Source organism: Xiphophorus couchianus, chromosome 5 (assembly GCF_001444195.1).
Source record: "Xiphophorus couchianus chromosome 5, X_couchianus-1.0, whole genome shotgun sequence".
Taxonomy (NCBI): domain Eukaryota; kingdom Metazoa; phylum Chordata; class Actinopteri; order Cyprinodontiformes; family Poeciliidae; genus Xiphophorus; species Xiphophorus couchianus.
The window spans coordinates 6,822,547-6,843,572 of NC_040232.1; the positions used below are offsets into that span (position 1 = coordinate 6,822,547).

Here is a 21,026-nt window from a genome sequence, read left to right on the forward strand (position 1 = left end):
TGAGTCCTTTATTGATCTTTAGAATTTAACTGCTCAATTTGAGTGATTCTTAGCTATTAAACTTGCATAAAAGTAGTAACACAGCTATAATGTATGAAAATTGTTTCATCGATTTTATCACTTTGCATTCAAATAGCCAAAACCTGAAAAGTAGAGGGATTATTTTATTTTTTTTACCATTGGGAACACTGGTAACCAACTATCCTCATCACCGTTGTATTCCAAAATGTGAAGAGACACACAGTCTGATGGTAATCCAGATTTTCTGTTTGTATACATGCAGACTTCATGGTTTATTAGACACGGATGTTGTTAGACTGACAAAGAAAAGGCCGTTTTTCTTTGCTTGAAGCAGACTTTGTTCAGGAAAGAGCGACTGGATATCACCTGGAAGTTTAAAGGTAGAGAAAAAAACAATGTTAAATATAATTTTAGGTTACTTTGAGAATATTTTATTCATAACTTTCTCTCTGAGTTTCAATATTGATGCTTGTCTGGGAATGATCGTCTGCTTCCAGTTCTTGTTTTGGGAAATTTCTAGCTGCATTTTTATTTTTGATCCTGCAATCTTTCCTCTAGATTTTGTTCTTTTGGCTCTAGTGGGGTTTTTGTTTCAGATAACAATTGTGAAATAAATTTAACACAGTGTTCAAAATAGTTTGCCCTGGGGCATGCTGTGGTGGCGCAGGTGGTTAGCATGCCCCACGTTTGGAAGCCTTAGTCCTCGTCGCGGGTTCGACTCCCGGTCCAGACGACCTTTGCCGCATGTCTTCCCCCTCTCCTCACCCTCCTTCCTGTCTGCCTACTGTCGAAAAAATACGAGCCACTAGCGCCGCAAAAACTCTTCGGAAAAATAAAAAAATAAAAAATAGTTTGCCATATACCTACTCCTCCAAGAATGTGATGAATATCCTCAATGGCCAGTTAAATATTTCAAGGCTTCTTCTTTTATACACAGAATAGCCGCTGTCACAGCATTTTCCAGAGGGAGCAAATCAAAACAGATAAAAATGAAGAAAAAAAAAAATCAAAAGATGTCCCTTTCGTTTAAAAGGTTTTTATTTGTCATTTAATCAGAAAATCTCCACAAAAGATCGTGAAGGATTGAGGTGATTTATGGAAAGATATCCTTGGGTTAATGGCACTACAGACACTCTGCAGAAGTACTTGTGACTAAGAGGATTACTCCTGTTAATGCTACCATTAAAATGATCTTGGAGTACTCATTGTCAATGACAGCCAACCTGTTGTTGTCGACACAATGAGACATGCTTTTTTCCCCCTCTCAGACGCTCTTCTTCCTTTTCCTTGCTGCATCCCATTATGTCTGTATTTCATGCTTCCCTTTTCCTTTTCTTCTACTTTTGCTTTGGCCTAATACCTTTACAGCCTAACACCCTGTCATTTTTGTTTCTTTCTCAGGGTTGTTGCCTGGCAGCCTCTATGTATCTCTTTTGCTTTAAGGGTCAGATGCATCAACTATAAAAACAAGAATCCATAGTTTTCACAGCTAGAATTTTAGAATGAAGAGTTACAGAGGAGAAAGTAAAAAGCTGAATCCAGGACCTTGACACAACCTACAAACAGACATTTGTATGTATTGTTTATGTGACCGTTTAACATGTGCATATTTGTGAACCAGAATGATAATTTGATATAGTTCCTGAAGTCTTTGTAGATAAAATGGTTGTGGTATAAATTGGTATTCAGTGTCCTGAGGCAATACTTTTTTTAGACCCATCTTTCCCTGCAGTTTCTCCTTTAGGTATTTTGCCACTAGCTTTGTACATGAGCTTCTGCAAAAGAAAGGCACCACAGCATGATGTGGCCACCTTCTTTCCACATGTTTGTGCTTTCCCCTACATTGCTTGTGGCAAACTGCAAGCCACATCTCCTGTGGCTTTCTTTTAACAATGCCTTCTTTCTTGCCACTCTGCCATAAAGGCCAAATTTATAGTTTGCAAGATTAATAGTTGTCGTGTTGACAGATTCCCCCAGCTGAGCTGTAGATTTAAGCACCAGTGACACTGTTTTCTAACCTACCCCTGCTTTAAACTTCTCAACAACTTCCTCCTTGACTTGTCTGATTAGTTCCTTGAGCTCTATGATGATTTGTGTTCCCTAACGTTTCTCTAACAAACCATGTTTTTCATATTTGCACAAATATTTACACAAATTTGAAAAGCATGAACCCATTTTGTTGGTCTGTCCCATAAACTCTTAATACAATCCATTGAAGTTTGTGGGTGTTGTGTGAAAGAAAGTTTAATCACTATGGATACTTTCCAAAGGCATTGTGCAGTTCTGAATTTCAGGCTATTACTTTATACTTATAAAACAAGAAAATGCATTTCAATTGGTGAGCGACTCAACACTTTCTAGAGTTGCCTAATCAGTCACTATAGGCAAGGTGAACAATGAAGTATGTTTTTTTTTCCCTCTTCCTACTTATAAAAAATTGAAGAAAAAAAATTTGCCCACTTATATGAGTGTTAGGCAGGGTTGTTGTTGTGCTTACTGCCACTATACCGAGGCAATATGATGCAAAGCAGAGAGAGTGCCGCCATCTCCTACCTCAGTGGCAGCACTGAGTTTGTCCAACATACGTCCTTCAGCTCCCGCTCCTCTTCTCTAACATCTGGCGTGCCTCAGGGCTGTCCTAGAATTCCTACTCTTCATCATATACCTTGGCAGTATTTTTCTAAATCAGTATTATCCAAAAGAGACAGTATTTCCCTCTCCATTGACAACTCTAAAGTCTCCCTATCTTTCACATCTCACATTAATAATATCACTCTCTGTGCATATTTCCATCGACGCAACAATAATCGTCTCTGTCCACTACCTCAGATCCTCCTCTTCTATCCACCTCATTGTTCCCTCTGCTCGCCTCAGCACAATGGGGAGCAGAGTTTGATCCCAATCTGTTTCCAGTCTCTGGAACTCTCTCCCACCAGACATCCATAACATTGACACTTTCCCCGTACTTAAATTCAGACCTAAAACTCACCTGTACTGTCTGCAGAATGAATTCAGGTTATAACCGATGGGCATAACCTTACTTTTTAGATCACAGCAAGAATAGGCCAAGTATCCGTAAGACTTTTAATATTTCTGGCTTTATGATTTCAAGGAGAAGAAAGAAACTGCATCTAAGAGTGTGTGTTAAGGGTGACTTTTTGTTGGTGTGTAGAGAAAACATGAACTGGCACAATGATCAGTTGGTATAAAGGCACCTTACCAGCAGCTCTTCTATCCAGAAAAGTTACCAAGTAAATAATTTTAATTTTAATGAACCAAAATTTTAAAAATTCACTTTTGTAACAAGTAAAGAATGTAACACCTGTACTCCCTCATCATCAGATAAATAATCTTGTATATTTAATTATGCATTTCCTTTTTAAATCTGATTGTGCTCTTTCCTGTTTTCTGACCACAAAACACAAATTACAATACTCAATGTGCTTGTGTTGATGAAGCATAGAGGACTTAGTCTCATCTATCCATCATTTACATCTGCTTGTCCTTGCAGGATAAGTGCATCTAAGCCTACAAAAACAAAACATTTTTTGTCAGCAGCAGCTGCCAATGAAACTTTGCAAAGCTGATTCCCTAATCATATTTATTGCCATGTTTTACAATTCTGAATCCTAAAAAGTGCCGCCATTACAATTCTGGACATAACAGAAATCTGTGATTAATTGCAAGTTTGTTGCATTTTAATGTGTTAAAAAGCTTTTTCTGTTCAGCTGAAATGGAGCAGCAGCTCAGAAAGGCTCTGCTAATTTGTGGCACTCACAACTTCACAGTTGGTAATGAGGTGTACGTTAGGCGTGCTTAATAGGGCCTGTTTGGTCAACCTAAATGTTGCAAAATGTTCACGAGAAGGTGTTATGTATGGGAATGAATGCATTATGTAATTGAATTAGAGATTTAGATAAACAGGAACTGACTACATGTAAAGCCTTCTATACTGCAATTAAAAGGAATCTTATTGGTCTTATGATCTGATTGCTGTATGTATTTCAATGATGGTCCTGAAGGTTTGTGTGCACCATGCTGCAGGTACGGAGTGCCCAAGCTTTGTGTGTATATGATGTTTTTGTTTTATGATGGAGCTGCAGGTCTGAAATACAGATCAGACTGATTCATTCAGTCAGGTACCATATGGGTCCACCAGCTCTCACTGAGTAATATAATAACAATAGCTCAGGGGATGGAAGGATCCTTTTCCCAGGAAAACAGAAGTATGCACAGAAATATGACTTGTGCACACATGGCCATACATGTACTTTAAAGTCACAGCATATGTCATCATTAGGTTGAAATAATAATCCTGGCAGGACAGAGCGCCAAAGTCATGACTTCATGTCCAGGCTGCAGCATCAGGAGCAAAAGCTTCAGTAATTGTTTCCATTCCATGTTCCTATTTACAACAGTGCTCCAATGTTTAAGCTGTGTTTTAAAAAGTCATCCAACCTTTTTCATGCTGCTTATTTCCAACCAGCTAACGAGCATTGCCTCTCTCTGACTTGCTGTTATTACCATTTCTGGACTTATCAAGAGCTCTGCTGGATGGAAGCATTTTTCCTTATTATCATATATCGATTTTGAGAATGTGGTTTTCTGACTCCTGGAACAAAGCCCAGAATTTCTGGCTTTGTGTTCAGTTTTCCTATGAATATATATTTGTCAATGGACTTGCATTTAGAGCCCTTTGTCAACAAGTTCATGTTTAAAAGACGCATAATGTTTTCATTATTTCTGATTTGTCCACTACTGGGGTTGCAACACATTTTGATGTGCAGAGCCTTGTAGAAAGACTTAGAGTGGTGTTTTTCAGTGAGTTGGAGTCAGATTTTCACCTCTCTATGGGAACAGCAGCATGCTTAATGTTTGTAATCATTACAATATAATGATATTGTTCCAGGACATGTACCCTACTGTCTAATGTTTCCAGTTTATTTTTGTTTACCTGCTTTCTTATGCTGGTTGTTGAGCAGGAAGAGGTGTTTTCCATCTAATAACAACAAAGACTGCCTTGGCTTTGGAAGCAGGTCTGCCTCACACCTCATTCCTTGCTGGGAGTCCAGAGGTGGAATGAGTTTTCATGCTTCAGGAAACACGAGTCTTAACTCTTGTACTGACCTCTCTTAGTATGTCAGTGACTCTTTTACTTTCTACTGGATCGGTTATGTCCTCTTCTTTTCTCTGAGCGTCTCATTCCTGCCTTGCCTTTTTCTTTCTTTCTTGCTGTCTGCCTCTCTGAGTGCCTCTGTCCTCTATGTTGTTCTCATTCTACTTCATCTAAATGTCACTGCCAATTGTTGTGCTTTCAGAAACTTTTAAATTACATCCTGTGTCATCTTCTGTTCTCAGCGTACCTGCTTTTCTGAATTGTCTTATCTAGTTTCCATCAAAAGTGATAAAGCTTAACACATACCCTGACCTCCACTTCATCTTCCCTGACAGTCTTATCAAACCTAGGTTATCTGTTTTTACATGTTTTGCAACAGAATAACCTTTCTGACAAATATTTGCTAATTTATAGGAATACTTACTTTTGTGTAAATCTGTCCAGTTGTGGTCAAACTTGAACAAGGATGTGTTGTTAAGGTTCCCTTAAAGTCATATTTTGTTTTCTAAAATGTTTGTATCAATCTGGAAAGCAGCTAATTTGTGAAAGCTCTCTTCACCTTTGCTTCCTAAATAAACTGCTTTTCCAGCCACGCTGCAGTGGTTCTGCCATATATATTTGAATTGCTCACATGTATAGATTTCTTGTGGTTGATGTGGTTGGTTTCTACACCTTTACCATCAGTTTCAGTGGAAGAGGAAAGTTGCAGTCCAACCATGTTTTTGTGTTATATGTTAAAAGTTTAAAAAAATTGAAAGAGCAGTCATGATAATTTTGAAAGAATATCGTTTTAGGCTACCAAGCAGGTGTCAACTATAAACCTAGCTTAATCCATCTTTTCTGTCACTATTACTGGTGTATAAAAAGCCCTATTTCATATTAAGATATGACTCTTAGCCTGGTGGGGGGGACAAGCAAAGCCTGGTGGCCTGCCAGGCTTATGATACACTAGGGGAAACCCTCCATTGTGTATGTACAATTTGGAGTTGTTAGCTCCTCTCCCCTGCTGGAAGCCCCATCCAAAGTCCAGGGTGTACTGACTACTTTTTGAATGCTCCTAAATGAATCATTGGGTATTTTTTATTGTATTTTGTCTTTATTTTTAGGAAACTGTTCATTTCTGCAGCATGGTGAGATCTTTTTATGTTGCAGTTGCAGGACATGATGCACGTAACTGCCGACTGTTGAGAAAGCCGCAGGAGAATTTACTCAGCACTCTGCTGGCATGATTAGGACGTTGATCAAGTCATGTAGTTGCATACAAGCCACACGTCTAGGGTAATTTCCCACTGCTGTTACCAGACCCCCCATGCAGTACCTCAGATTCAGATATGCTCCCTCACTCCACAGGAAATCTATACATGCTCCAAGCAGTCAAGAACTCCCACGTTCTGCAATACATAATGTAAAATGCACCGAGTTTTTCAAGCACCCCAGAAGACTTCTCCAAGGCCCTGCAGAGAAATTCATGTTATTTCTGTTTTTTATTGTCCAAGTTTTAAGTTCTGTGTGAAGAGTGCCTAAACAAGACTGGGCAGGAAAATACTCCAGAGGAAAAAAGTTACTCCTTTCTCTTGATTTTACACTACAAAAGGAATGAAAGAAATTGATTGGTTGATTTTTTTATTTATTTTTTTGTTATTGTTTGGTATGAAACTTGAAAACCTCATGAGGTAAGGCTGGAGGATTGACATAAGAATATGCCGCAGGAAGATGGTGAAGAGCAGTTCCTAAAGAGCCACAGTCATTTACAATCCATTTTTTTTAACTAAACCAGGAACCAGCCGTGCTCAAAGTTCTGACTGAGACTTGTATATTAACCAAATTTATGGCTTTTTCTGCAACATCTTGGTGAGACACATACAGGGACTCTCAAGCTGTACACAACCCTGAAAAAGTCCCAGGCTTTTGAGTTTAATAAATTAAAATGATGAATCATTTGAAAACTCTTTTCACCTTTAATGTGACATTTGTCCTGCACAGTCTAACTGAAAAGGAAATAAATCTGTTGGAGGCAAACACATCAAAAGCTCAAAATCTCCAACAACCTGGGTAAATAAGTCTGCTAAAGCTTAAGTTTTTGTTGAACCGCCTTTTGATTCAGTTTCAGCATACAGATTTCTGTGGTTGGAGTCTATCAGGGTCCTACGTCTTGGCTTGGTAATCTTTGCCTTCTCTACTTTGCAGCTGTCACTTCAGTTCCTGTCAGATTTAATGCTGGACTCTGACTAGGCCTTTCCAAAACTTTAATTTTCCTCTCATGAAATCATTCTTTGGTTGATGTTGATTTATGCTTGGACTCACTTTGATGCTGAAAAATGTAGCCCCTCTTCATCTGCAGCTTTCCAGGTTTTGGGTCAAGTCTGACTGCTTTTTGGAACTGTTCATAACTTTGTCTGCCCTGACAAAAAACACAGTTCCACTGGGAGAAACATGCCATGTTTGACTGTAGTGTTGTTGTTGTTGTGCCAAATATCTGACTTGGAATTGTTACTCAGTGGTTCCAGTTTGGTTTTTATCAGACCATTACACATTTTCTCTAAAGATTCTGGGAGATTTTACACAATCCTAGTACTTATTAGAAATTCCTGTAGCACAATCAGTGTTGCTGAACCTCTTAAAAGCCTCCCTGATTAGCTTCAGTATCTTCCTATGATTGGACTGAAATATACATGTTGTGGATTATTGATCCTTATGTTGACCGACATCTTTGTATGGCGAAGTCATTAAGATCCTTTGTAATCTCCCTGCAAACTACTCAGAAAGGCTGAAACTGAATTAAAAGGTCAACTTTGTTGAAGGCGTTTCAACAAAGTATAATTTGTGATTACTCACATTAATGCATCTGCTATATTGCTGATTTTTACTATGTATATTTTCTTCTAATAAATGTTAGTTTCTACTAAACGTTTCCATAATAATTGTCTTGTTATATGTTGGAAAAGCTTCAAAATGATATCAGTTTTTTTTAACATTTACATTTACATTTGTTATTTCAGATTGACACAAAACTGAGCTAAAAATGCTTGGAATGAACAGGAAAACAGACAGAACTAGACAGGTTGAGAGTGCATTAACCAAACTGTAATGTCTCAAAGAAAATAAACATGAGAGTTCAGCTTGAATCGAGGTTCTCTCACCACATGGAGAAATGTCTTTGGGGAAAACGGTGAACTCCATGTCAGAGCTGTTTTTTGAGTCAGTGTGTGCATTAAAAGGTGAACGTGGTCTGCAGGCTGAAAAGCACTTAGAGCGGTCAACAGGAAAAGAAAGCGGCTATTTCATTTTGTTTCAGGTGATTTACCTGATTTACGTTTCTGCAGTTCTCTTCAAATTGTTCCGCCTTTCTCGTCTTTTCGCTAATTTGATGATGATGGTGATGATGACAATAAGGAGCATTAGAAATGATTGGTGGTCAAAAGTGTAGCTGTTCAGGACTTACACATCACAAGTTACTTTCTTTTACTGGATTATTCTGTTTTCACTGCAGGATGGAAGCATTACAGTAACCATATGCTGGCTTCTCCCTGCCAGCGTTTTTCATAACCGCTCTGATAGATGCTTTATATGTTAGAGGTTTTACTCACAACCCCTACTGGGCAGCATTTTGCTTTCTAATAATTAACACATTTTGAACACACGCAGACAAGTTTCCTTGCAATATGTTCATCGTTATTCATTACCCAACATTACAGTTCTCTATACATTCACTGCTGTCTGTTGCACTTTTCTTTTCCACTTTTGATGTCTCCTTCTTTCATCTTTTTTTAGCTGAGAGTATTTATATTCATGCTCCAATAAGAGACATTCTTCAAGGCAATCAGAAATCTAATATATATGTTAAAGTACAAAGACAATTGAGTTTGGCAAACGTTCTTGCAAGATAGACTGTGTGTTTGGCAATTTAGGTTATGATTTACAGCCTCCAAACGATTTAACAATAGCTTTGCTCCTCATTCACACTTTGTTTGATTCAACCTCTGTCTGTTGTGTCTCTCATTGTAGAAACAATCAATTTTCTTTTGTAGCTTTCAGAAGCACCTCAACAGTTAGCTGTCTTGGTGTAGAGGTGTGACCCTTTTACGGGTCGCACAACATGATACAGCTCTTTTCTGATGTATCGGCAAAAAATGCAGCTGAACAGAGCAACACGTTATAGGCATGGGCTTATACCATGGTTTTATGATTGTGTTAAGTTCACATGGTGACTGTGGTTCAGCAGCTGCGTTGCAACCTGAAGGTCTTGTCACATATTGATGAGCTCCTGGGCAAGATACTAAACCCCAAGTTGCCTGTGCATCGTGTGTGAATCAGTGAATAATGTAAAGTGCTTGAAAAATGTTACATAATGTTACTGGAGAAATGTTACATAATGTCAGTCCATTTACGCAAACATCTAACACATAAATATATACCTTGATATGATGTAACTCGAAATTAAAAGAGAAAAGCAAAAATACTCCTTCTGTTGTTGATTTATAGTTATATTTTACTTTAGAACATTTTTTAAATATTTCGATTCTGAGCCTTAGACTTTACCAAAAACACAGAATAAAGAACAATTTTCAATTGTTTCCCATTAAATCTACTTATTGCCAAAAGAAAAATAGGCTACTTCACCACTTTGCTCTCTATACAGTAACACTGGGACTTTAACAAGCTGATATAATCTGGTTAAATAATCAGCTTCTCTGTTTGAGCCTGCTTTTCCAAACAGACGCATTTGATTTTTTAAAAAGAGGGATAAGTGCTGGAGCTAGCCGACCAGCATTGTACAGCAACACGTGGAGGAGGGGCAGCACTGTCTCTGTGCTCCATACAGCTAATACAAAAAAATTCTGGTTATTTCCGCACTTTCTCAAGCACTTCATTAAAAATACCATTATTATTTAAATTGGGGGTTCTGCAAAGTTGTTTTTTATATTTCACTTACCTGATGTAGGTATGCTGTATCAATCTGCCTAATTTATTGATTTGGTGGGTCAACCATCATCCTTTTCTATGAGACCTTAAAAGCACAATAACACACCATATTTTGGACAGTTGGAGCTGTTTAGTGTAGTATGACAAACTAAATGTGCAGCCGCTGTATTTTGTTACCGTTAGAAAATGCAAAACCTCTCTGTTTTCCTGTCACCGCACCAGTGACCATGACCATCTTCAAGCTTTATGAAATGTTTATATCTCAGTTGTTGACTTGTCGTTTAGTGCCATGAAAACCTCAGGCTTTCTTCATACAGTTTGGCTTCACACTTTATAAAAACACCAGACCACTAAAAGCTGAAACTCCCTGGAGGAACATAGTCCAGTTGTAGACAGATGACATTAAACACACATGATCACAAGCTGTTTATTTTGCTTTTTAATCTTTGGAATGACATGTTAACATTTGGATTTAGAACAGCAGTAAACAAAAACACTGTTAGTAACACACACTGCTTACACATCTGCTACTTAAAATCAATTATTATCAGACTGATGATGATTAATCAGATAAAAGAAATGGGCACATTCTGTAGTTTTTTTCATTTAACCGCTTAAGTAATTTTTTCTGGAGAATTTGAACCAGGTGAAGCTAAACACAACTGATGAGTTCTCGGTAGAACATATTTATAGACAAAGGTTTTTTGCATCTTCCATGTGTAATGCATATTGTTTTTGTAATGTTTTGACTAAATTTACTTCTCTGAGTGTGTTGTTCTGTGAACAATTTGTCTTTTTAAGTGTATATACTCCAACTATCGATTAATCGATTACTAAATTTCGTAGACGAGTATTTCAATCATGGATTCATCACGATTAAACGATTAATAAACTCCAGATTGGAGAAGAAAAAAAAGAAAGGTTCCATTTTGTGTCAAACACAAACCTACTCTATGACTTATTATGCTGTTGAAGCATCATCACAGTTGTTGTGGAGGTATTTTGGCACAAAGTAGTTTCAGTTGATTGAGTTTTGCAGGCATTTTCTTTCTGCACAGCTCTATTAAGGTCCCGCTGCAGCATTTCTACGAGGCTAAGCTTTGATTGGGCCATTACAGCAAAAATTATTCTTCTCTTTTTCATACACTCTTTTAGGGATTTGCTTGTGTATTTGGGATTATTCTCCTGTTGGTGATTAAATTGTGGCCAATCTTGGGCTGTTAGAAAAAAAATAATACATGCTATATCTGCAAATTACATCTCTTCAGCGGATAGAATCGGCATCTCCACAGTTCTACTGCCAAATATGGATGATTGAGTCTATCTCTGTCAGCTGTACTTACAAATTACATCGTAATGAGATTTTTCATCAAACACACAGAATAAGGCAGGATGTGTTAATGTTCTCATTTCCATCACGTGTCCAAAAGATGTCGTAGTGAATATTAAGACTAAAATTAGTATTAATACTCAATCAGAAACCAATCAGTGTGTGGTTTTGTTTTTGACAAACCTCCTTTCAGGTTTATATAACTGAAACATTTAATCGGTTATCAATACAGCATATGGAGAGAGAGAAATCCTAAAGCAAACCACAGAGTCCTCCTCCTTCCACTGCTCTGTTCCTGTACGCGTCTCTTCTCTTGTGTCTTTGTTTTCTGTTCGCTCCAGTGAAGGCTGCGCTGACAAAATAACAGCAGGGCTGGGAAATGGAGATGTGATGCTCTTTATGCAAATCAAATCTTGCGTTGCCATTCATTTCACTCAGAGCACCCAGAGGACGGACAAAGGAGCGGAAAAGCACTGGGAAAAAAAGCAATAGAGAGAGCTAAAGGCAGGTCAGCTTTAAGTAAATATTTTTACAAAAACCCAACAGTGATTTGTGACCGCCAGCCTCTAATCAGTATTCAGCATGACTGAGTTCAGAGCTGAGTTACTGCTCGCAGCAGCTTCAGTGAAGCAGTAACATGTAAAGATCCGCAGTTCATTAATGCTGACATCAGACTTCTCTTATGATGATCTTTAATATCTGAGGGATAAATGCTTGTGTTAACAAGGCTCCTAAACAACCTGGGAATGTTCTCAGGTCTCAATAAGTATCATCCTTGTAACGCCACATTAGGTAATAAGGCGTCAGTATGTTGTAATGTAATAAAATTGGTCTTTAAAATGTAATAAAACATGATTAAAGCAGTATTACGTAACGATTGATGGAAAATGTAACAAAACCTTTGAATGCCTAATACCAAATGTTCTGGCTTTTGAGTCAGAAAAGTCAATTAAATGACCAAAAGTTTGTTATTTACTGACCAAAGTTTAAATTTAAATGCGCATAGAAATTACAACATGATGGAACCACAATGATTAGGATGAACACAAACAGTTTGTGATTGTTTATTACATAATACTCCACATTATTAACCTTATGAATTAGTTACATACACTGTAAAAAAAAAACAAACGTGTCTAATTTACAGTAAAATACCGGCAGCTGTTTTTGACCGAATTTTACCATATAAATACGAATTTTATCGTATTAAATATGTTTGTGGATTATTAAATAATGTAGTTTTAATAATGTTTTATTCCATTTTGAGGCCCAATTTTATTACAGTATTAAACACTGTGGCATTATAATCCTTTCTCACTTTCTTTTATTTACTTATTGCTGTTTTGGCTTATTGATTCAATTTGAAATGCTCCCACATATTTGATGTTAGGCTGCTGATTGTGAAGCTGATTAACTGAATAGTAGTGACTCCTAAAAACTTCTCTGTATTCCTGTTAACAGAACAACCATCAAACCACCATGGCTCCACCTTGCCTCCTGTACCACCGCCTCACCGCCAGCAGCCCTCAGTAACGGCTCTAAACCAAGCCTTGGGCTCAACGCACCACGCTGGCCAGAACCTAAACTCCTCGCGCCAATTAACCCCTCCTTCTGGAAGCCCGGCTCCAGTGGCCGGCCAATCACCAGCCGAGCTGCAGACCACGCCCCCCGAGAGCGTCCCGCTGCAAGACAGCTGGGTGCTGGGTAGCAATGTGCCTCTGGAAACAAGGTAATAACACTCAAACACCGTTTTTATGCTGATCTGTTGATGTAGGTGAGCGTGTAATTTAATCCAGAACTGTGTAGTAACTAGTTACATTTACTATAATAACATTTTTTTTTTTTATTAGTTTTAGGAGTATTTTTACTTTTACTTGAGTATTTTCATTACGACGTATCACTTCTCTTATTCTCTACCCACTTTGAGTAACTTCACTGAATGTAAAACAACACGGACATACACTTGCAATTTTTGTTAGTTTCATAAGTTTTATTATTAAAAGAAACTTATTTTGAAAATTTTCTTTTTCTGATTTTATTTTCTTTACTTATGTGAATTATGGTAATTTTGGTCCTTTAAATACCAACATTTCCAATTAACTTTATTGCCTGGTCTATCTCATGATGTAATTTTTAAATATTAAATGATTAATAATTTGATCACAGTAGACTTTTTACCAAATACTCTTTTACTCTTACTTGAGTAACTTCTTGGATGGCTACCTTTTACTTTTACTTCAGTAAAAATATGTTGAAGTAGTGCTACTCTTACTTGGGTAAAATTTTTGGGTACTCCATCATTTTAATAAAATAATGCAAAAGGAGTCTGAAAATTTAGTTTTTTCATTTGCATTTTATTTAACAAAATGGCATGATGAGAAATATGTATACTCTCCTTATTAATCAGTGGAAAAATCTCCAAAATCTTCATTGATAGTACAGCAATGAAACCTCTTCTATAATTGCTGCAACAACTTCAGCATGTTTCTGCCTTTTATGTCCAGTTTATGTTTGACTTTGAGCTCCAAATCTTTGAGGTTTGAATGCCTCCTATCCATCGCCCTAATCTTTAACTCCCTCCACAGTTTCTCAATAAGATTCATGTTGGGACTCCAGAATGTAAATATTATTTCCAGTCCTAAGAAACAACTTGGCCAACTTTTGACATAACATGAGCTTCATTTTTAATTTTTTTTTACATTTCTTTCTTGTTGATGTGTCTGGATTACATTTATTGCAAAATGTAAGGTGTGTTTTTTAATCCAATTGTTAAATGACCGTCACCTGGGAGATGTGGCAGAAAACCAGACAGAATGAATATTTAGCTTTGGCCGTGGAGATCTTTGCCTGAGGGGGGGAAATCCAAATTAAATTTGACGTAATTTTAAACAAATATCCTGTACTGATATGATTACCCAACCTCTTCCATAATGTAAGAAACAGCCACCAGCTCTTATCCATAGATTAGACTGGCTGTGCTATGAACATGGAAAAGTCATCAGATTTTACTATAATGTAGTGTATGTAAATACAGAATTTGTATATAATATGTAAACAAGCATTAAATGCTGTCTGTTTGCAGTTAGCAGTCATAGAATGTTATTCAGGTGTTTCCGTTATGCATCTTATTGTACTGTTTGTGTGTATTTATTCATTATTTATTATTTGAAAATAACTTTATGATGCAATGCACTGCAAGAAATATTAATCTTCATCAATTCCCTGTAGTGTTGTCTATTAAAGAATAATTCCTAGACATTATTGTCAAATGCAAAAATTATATTACTTTCATATTTGGGTGAGTCTAATATATTTGGTATATTTTGACCCAGCTGGATTCTGAGGTTTACTGGTATGTAATCTTTAAGGCTCCTCATCAATAAGCAGCTTAATTATGCTCTGAAGTATCACTTAATATCCCTTTTGCTTGTCTGAATTGATCATCGGTGACTCCAGGCTGTCCCAGATTTTTGGACATTTTGGGATTTTTTGGATTCCATTGTATGAGTATCATCTCTTTGCAGATTAACACAAATTTACAATATAATTAATTACGGTTATTATTTTTATTGTACACATTTAATAAATGTATTTTTTTTTAGTCAAAGTAGGTAACTTTATAAAGAAATTACATGTTTGTGAAAACTGTCATAAAACAGACATAGGGGTCATTATGTCATGACAGTATGAGACAAATAATCTGTGAAAAAATTTAGCTCTTCTGCCTCCTCCATCTGTCATCTACAAAATTACACCGCTTTATCAGAGCCAATCAGCGAGAAGGGTTGGAGGGGTCCTAGTTCTTTCAATCACCCTTGTGTATGTGTTTCTCACACCCTTCCAAGTTCTCTCTGCTACTCCACAACAGAGCCTGGTGCAGGCTGGTTAGCATAGCCACCGATGCTAGTGGATAAACAGTTTTCCTGTAACTGTAAGTTGTTTCTCCACCATTAGCACAGCTGCGGCGCGTACACTGGCTGTTTCTCTGTATATTACTTTTATTAACCCTATACCAAACTTTGAAAAAGTCCAATAAAAACAAAGTATCAGAACAATATTTTTCTATTTCAAATAGCATTTTATAAGATCAACCTGTGTCGCATGCCAGCTGTATGATAAACACTACATACATTAGCCTTTGGGGGGCGCTCTCTGGGGACTGCCCCCACTCCCTTGCCATCTTTGGAGGGCCAGTTGGGCAGCTGCCCCCAAGGGGCCAAGTATCCCCCCGAACATATGCAACACTGCTCTGCTCTGCTCTGCTATGTCTGGCCCCGTCCTGCACCGCAGCTTTAATACACTATGGACCCTCAGGGCTTTGCCATCCAGCTTTTCTTATAATCATAATGACACAAGATCTGAGCATGAGTAAGACTGAAAAAAGCAAAACCAGAGCTTAACCCAGACTGTTTGGTCTGAAACTGTATCACCATGGTAACTAAAGACAGCTCTTGAGTCGCTGGAGTGCCTGTGCCATTCTGAAAATAAGCCTGATCAGAGCAGGTGCTGTAGTCGCATTATCAGCAGTGGGTTTTTTTTTCAGTCTTTAAAAGAAATGATGTATATGAAATTATCTGAAAAGCAAGTTCTACTATGGATACACATTTACAACATTGGCCAAATATGTTAGTGGTTTGATTCTTCAAAATTATTCAGTAAAAGAATCAAAGTTTAAAGCAGTTGCAAGCCTAAATATTCAGTTTCAACACTTTCACTGTTTATGAAGACAACATTGGAGTCTATTGATCTAGCAAAACTGTGTTGTTTTTCGATTCCACTTCAAGTTAGAAATAAAAAAAATGTCAATACGACAGGCATACATGCCAATAAGAGACAAATGGAGCCAAAATAAGTCGGTGTCAAAGAAATTTATTAGGTCTGGCCCATGAAAAGGGGATTAAAGCTGTAATGTAACAAGAGAGTGTTAATGTTCTCATTAGAGGTGATAATTCACACACACTATCTCCAAGACAAATACTCTTGGCTTAGACAGCCACACCTGTTGGGACACAAATGGTCACTGGATCATGCAGACGCAGATGTCAGTCAAGCATACTCAGTTGAGTATGCTTGACTATATATATATATATATATATATATATATATATATACTGTATATATTTGTGTGTGTGGGTCTGTGTTTGTTACACTAGATACATTTTATAAACAGGTAGGAAAAGTTGTTTTTCATATCTGATACTGCATTAGGAATATGAAATCTACAGTACATTATATCAATTCAGATTCCTTAAAGTAAGTTTTAAGAAGTTTTAATGAGTAAAACATCAGGTCAGAGAGTTAAGAGTTGGAAGCAGATCTTTCGCTCCAGTAGAGAGATTTCTTGAGTCTGTTGCAAACTCTCCATCTGCCTTTAGTTTTGTCTTAAATTCCACCATACCAAACTGCACCCACCCTTGCCTTTCCGCTCAGTGAAAATGAGCCATTAGCTCACTGTGTTAAGGCAAAAAATAAAAAATCCACATTGCCACAAATTTCCATGATGAGTTTAACGCCAAACATTCCAAGTCTTTGAATAGAACCTAACTGAGCTTAATATAAATTCTGCCAGAGGTAAAATAACTTTATTAGTAGACTCCTTTTACCTGTACATAAGTTTCATCAACACTGCATAATAAACAGATACATGAAAATTGATGAAAATTTGCTTACAAATCCATCTTGGCTTCATTCTGTCATTGTATGCTATAATAAGTTATGTTCATTATTTATTTATTTTTTTGTGTCAAGAACAGAATGCAACTTTTAGTCGTTTTGTACTTCTAATTATCTTTATTTACTAAATGAAGCAGTAAAAAGTAGGAACTGCAGTTTGAAGATAAATAAACATCACTCGTCGAAGTAAACTAGCTATTAATTTAAAATATGTCAATAATGGTATTAATATTATAGTATTAATAATTTTGTATCTTGTGTTTTCATGAAAATAGTTGTGTGAAAAGGTTAGGCATATAAGAATTCATCGGAAATAAAATAATCTCAATTAATTTAAAGATTTTTCAAGGAAGTGGCTGTAATCTTTGGGAAATAAAAGAAATTGATAAATTTTATTTCACTAAAGCAGAAATAAAGAAACTCCTTTTCCACATTCCCTTTGTCTTTTTCCTCTTTTATAATGTCAAAATACACAAAATAATTGTAATAATTATTTGTCATGTTGCTGTTTTTTTTATTGAACGTGTTGTTTTGTTAGTTTTCAAAGTAAAGACACAAACAAGTTAGGACTGTGCTTTCCTAATAAACCGAGAACGGTGGCTGGAACAGGCTTGCCTTGAGAATGCCTGCAGCAGAAAGTTTGAATTCAGCCTCCTCCTGGCATATGTTGACGTGCGTCTGGGCAAGCCACTAAATCACAAATTGCCTACCAATTTGCATATTAGTTTATGAATGTGTGTTCATTTGTGTGTGTGTGTTTTTTTATTGCAGCTCTAGTACAAAGTACTTTGAGTGATCGATTTGAGTAAAGGCGTTATGTAAATTCAGTCCATTTTCCATTAGTTCTGCTTGTAAAAAGGTGCCTCCTCTTTGAGAGATTGCTGATATATATGAATCACACAGAGCAGGTCATGTAGCGATGTATGGATCCTAATGCTCTTTGAAGTATTCTGCTGCTTGTAAAGCTCACAAAGTAAAACCAATATTTTAAAGTGGACTCTGAGGTTAATTGGACGCCAGTTCAACTGAAATAACAACGGTGTGACATGTGACTAATTAGAGGAGTTTGTCAGGAGCCTTGCAGGAATCCTCTGAACAATATGATGGGAATCCAAAGAGGTTTTGTTCACTGAACAATGAATTAGAATTTCTTAAAGTCAAGGAATAAAAGCCTGAATAACATTTTTCAACTTAACACAATAGAACTTCACTTGGCAATATTTCATTGGGATAGGAAACAGTGGGGCATGAATTTCGGCATGAATCTACAGAGTGAAAGCTGAGTCAAAGGTTATACTGAGGTCCTTTCACCAAAGCAGTCAGATGCAAGATCTCAGTTTTCCTTTTTTTTTAAGTGGTGAATGTTTTCAGCCATTCCAATCCTTAGTGAAATCTAAGAACCTGTGTAACATATTTAACTTTAAGCTTAGGGATTAAAACTAATATGGGAATGGATATCACCCAAGTAGTTAGAAAATGTTTTCACACAAAGAAGCATTGTACAACAGAAACAATGACAACCCCTCAACATTGGCAACATTGCTTATTTCCTCACAGTGCTACACAAACAATATATAGTGACCATGTATGTTAATATACAATAGAACTGAAAATAATTCTGGGTTATAATCCAAGAATGATTGTTCAGTCACTGTCTCTTATTAAAACCTTTCCAAACACAACTCTCTCTGCTCTGGTCTTAGGGAATCGAGGAGACAGTGGTGTTTAGGTTAATAAGTACTAGCATAAAGTGACTGACAATACATGTGTGGATAGGATTCCAAAGAAAGAGGGAGTTGTTGATCACTTAATATCGCAGGGTTGTTTATGCCAGCTACATTTCATCTCCAATCCAAGCAGCAGTTGCAGTCATTGACTTCTCAAGGGAAACACAAACTGATTCAGTTTGGCTAACTACCACACACACATACATTGTCATCATTGTTCTAATCCGCCTTGTGTTGCTTCAGTTGTCATCCCTTTGTAAATAGTACTAATGGAATGTAAATGCAGATTCTCGACTTGTGCATTTGAAGGGCTGTTGTTATTAAAGGCCTATCAGATTAGTTCTGGTTGACAACATGCTTCACTCAGCTCAACAGACTGTGGTTCCAGTCATTTTACACTTGATTATCCCCACACTCTGTCTGATTATATACACTCGCATTTTCACAATCGGACAAAACAGGCTCTATACTCTGTGCTTTTCTCGTGTTCCAACATCAGCGTCGGTCAGAAATAGATTGGTTGCATTTTTCCTATCGATTCAAAAAAATTTTAATTAAATGTTTCACCTTCTATTCACAGTTTTCTGGGTAGGAATGAAAATTGACAACATTCATAAGACTGTGAAGATTCAGAATCTTCTGTTTTTATCTCTCAATGTCATTTGACAAACTGAAATACAGGAATAGGGGACAAATATATTTAAATTCAGGAGCAATTATTTCTTTCTGTTAGGACATTTTTTACTCTATCCTATTTTCTCTTGTGTTCTTCCAGGCCGGCTTTTGAACAATCTGCAAACCAGATCAGTTTGTTGGCAGTAGGACTGGCCAGTATCTGTGAATTAAATATTTATTGCTTATAGTATCATAACCTGCATAGACATGTTAAGTTATTGCTTCATGTTATTTAGGAACTTTTAAGGCTCATGGTTTTAGTGTCATTCTCAAGTTAATGTGAAAAACTGTTTTTTCACTGTTAATGCATCACAATACAAAGTGCTTAAAACATATATTATTATACATTGTGAGCAGATTATAATGAAAATAAACCATCAGTTGCAAAAGGGGCTAAATATCCATGATTTTTCTTTGTCCCACAATATGAGCTGCTTTCTCTGCTATGCCAGTTACTTTATTTGAAGAGACTTCTTACTCTCACTAAAGTATATTTTCAGAGACATGCTTATACAGTATCCATCTTCTCTTCAATAAGCTAAAAGCTTTCCAGGCAATGAGCAAATAAGGTGGAACAATTTGTCAATCTGTAAGGGTTACAGGTTCTCTACAGAGAGCTCTGCCCTCGCTTTGTGTTTCTTTTTGTGTGTCCTGCCTCCTCCACTCTGATATAACTGTTGTCAGAATTTTTTGAGCCAATTTATTTATTGTTTTTTAACTTTCACAACTTCCAAGTCCTCTTCACACACAGCTGGTGGACTATTATGAAAGTTTGCATAATTAATAAAAGCAAAAAGGTTTTGCTTTGAACTATTTAGTTTGGGTAATTTACAACATCAGTTATTTTATCCAGCTGTAAATAAGCAGGCTAATGTAAGACTCTTTGCTTAAACAGGTGGTAAGTGTTACTGTAGGAAGAAGAGTTGAACAGAAAGTAAATTAAATGAGAATAATTTTAGCTTTGTATGATTACTTTTTATCTTTATATATGTTGAAACTGATATTCAAAACAGTAATACTACTATTTATTGATGCAGACTTTAATTACTTCTGTATTACTGTACGTGAAAAATGTTCATGCTGTTTTTCAGCTGCAGTTCATCATGGAAATTGGACTGGATGGGACAGGAAAATTTACATACTACTTTCACCACAGCACAACTTTGCCCTGATGTGAAACTAATGTATAGCTAATTATGTCAAATCAATTTATTGTTATGGGAACCTTGCAGAGTTTATTGTTGGAATGTGACATCATAGGTCAACAGATTACTTCTAGTGTAGAGTATTCCTCTCTCTCTCTTCCACCTGACTGTCTTCTGTTCTCTTGTTTCTACAGGTTTCATCTCTGACTTTAGTATATTCCGTTTAAATAGGAAACATTTTCTACTCATCAATATGAGACTCAGTGTAAACTCATTTCCTTTGGTTGCAAATGTTTTCAAAAACAAATGAGATTCCTCTTTCTGTGTTTTCAGTTAAGCATGACAAATTTCTCTGTGGCCTTGTTAACATGAGAAGAAACAGCTGAAAATCATTGTCATTTTACTGCATTTCATCA

General features: G+C 36.7%; 1 protein-coding gene across 11 annotated transcripts in view; it reads left to right on the forward strand.

Moving 5' to 3' along the window:
- tenm3 (teneurin transmembrane protein 3) overlaps positions 1-21,026 on the forward strand; it is a 287,657-nt gene that overhangs the window by 144,038 nt on the left and 122,593 nt on the right. For all 11 annotated transcript variants that reach the window (XM_028017268.1, XM_028017271.1, XM_028017270.1 and 8 more), the window contains one exon: positions 12,852-13,119. In XM_028017268.1, coding sequence (XP_027873069.1) covers positions 12,852-13,119 — 268 coding nt within the window. The remainder of the gene's footprint in view (positions 1-12,851; positions 13,120-21,026) is intronic.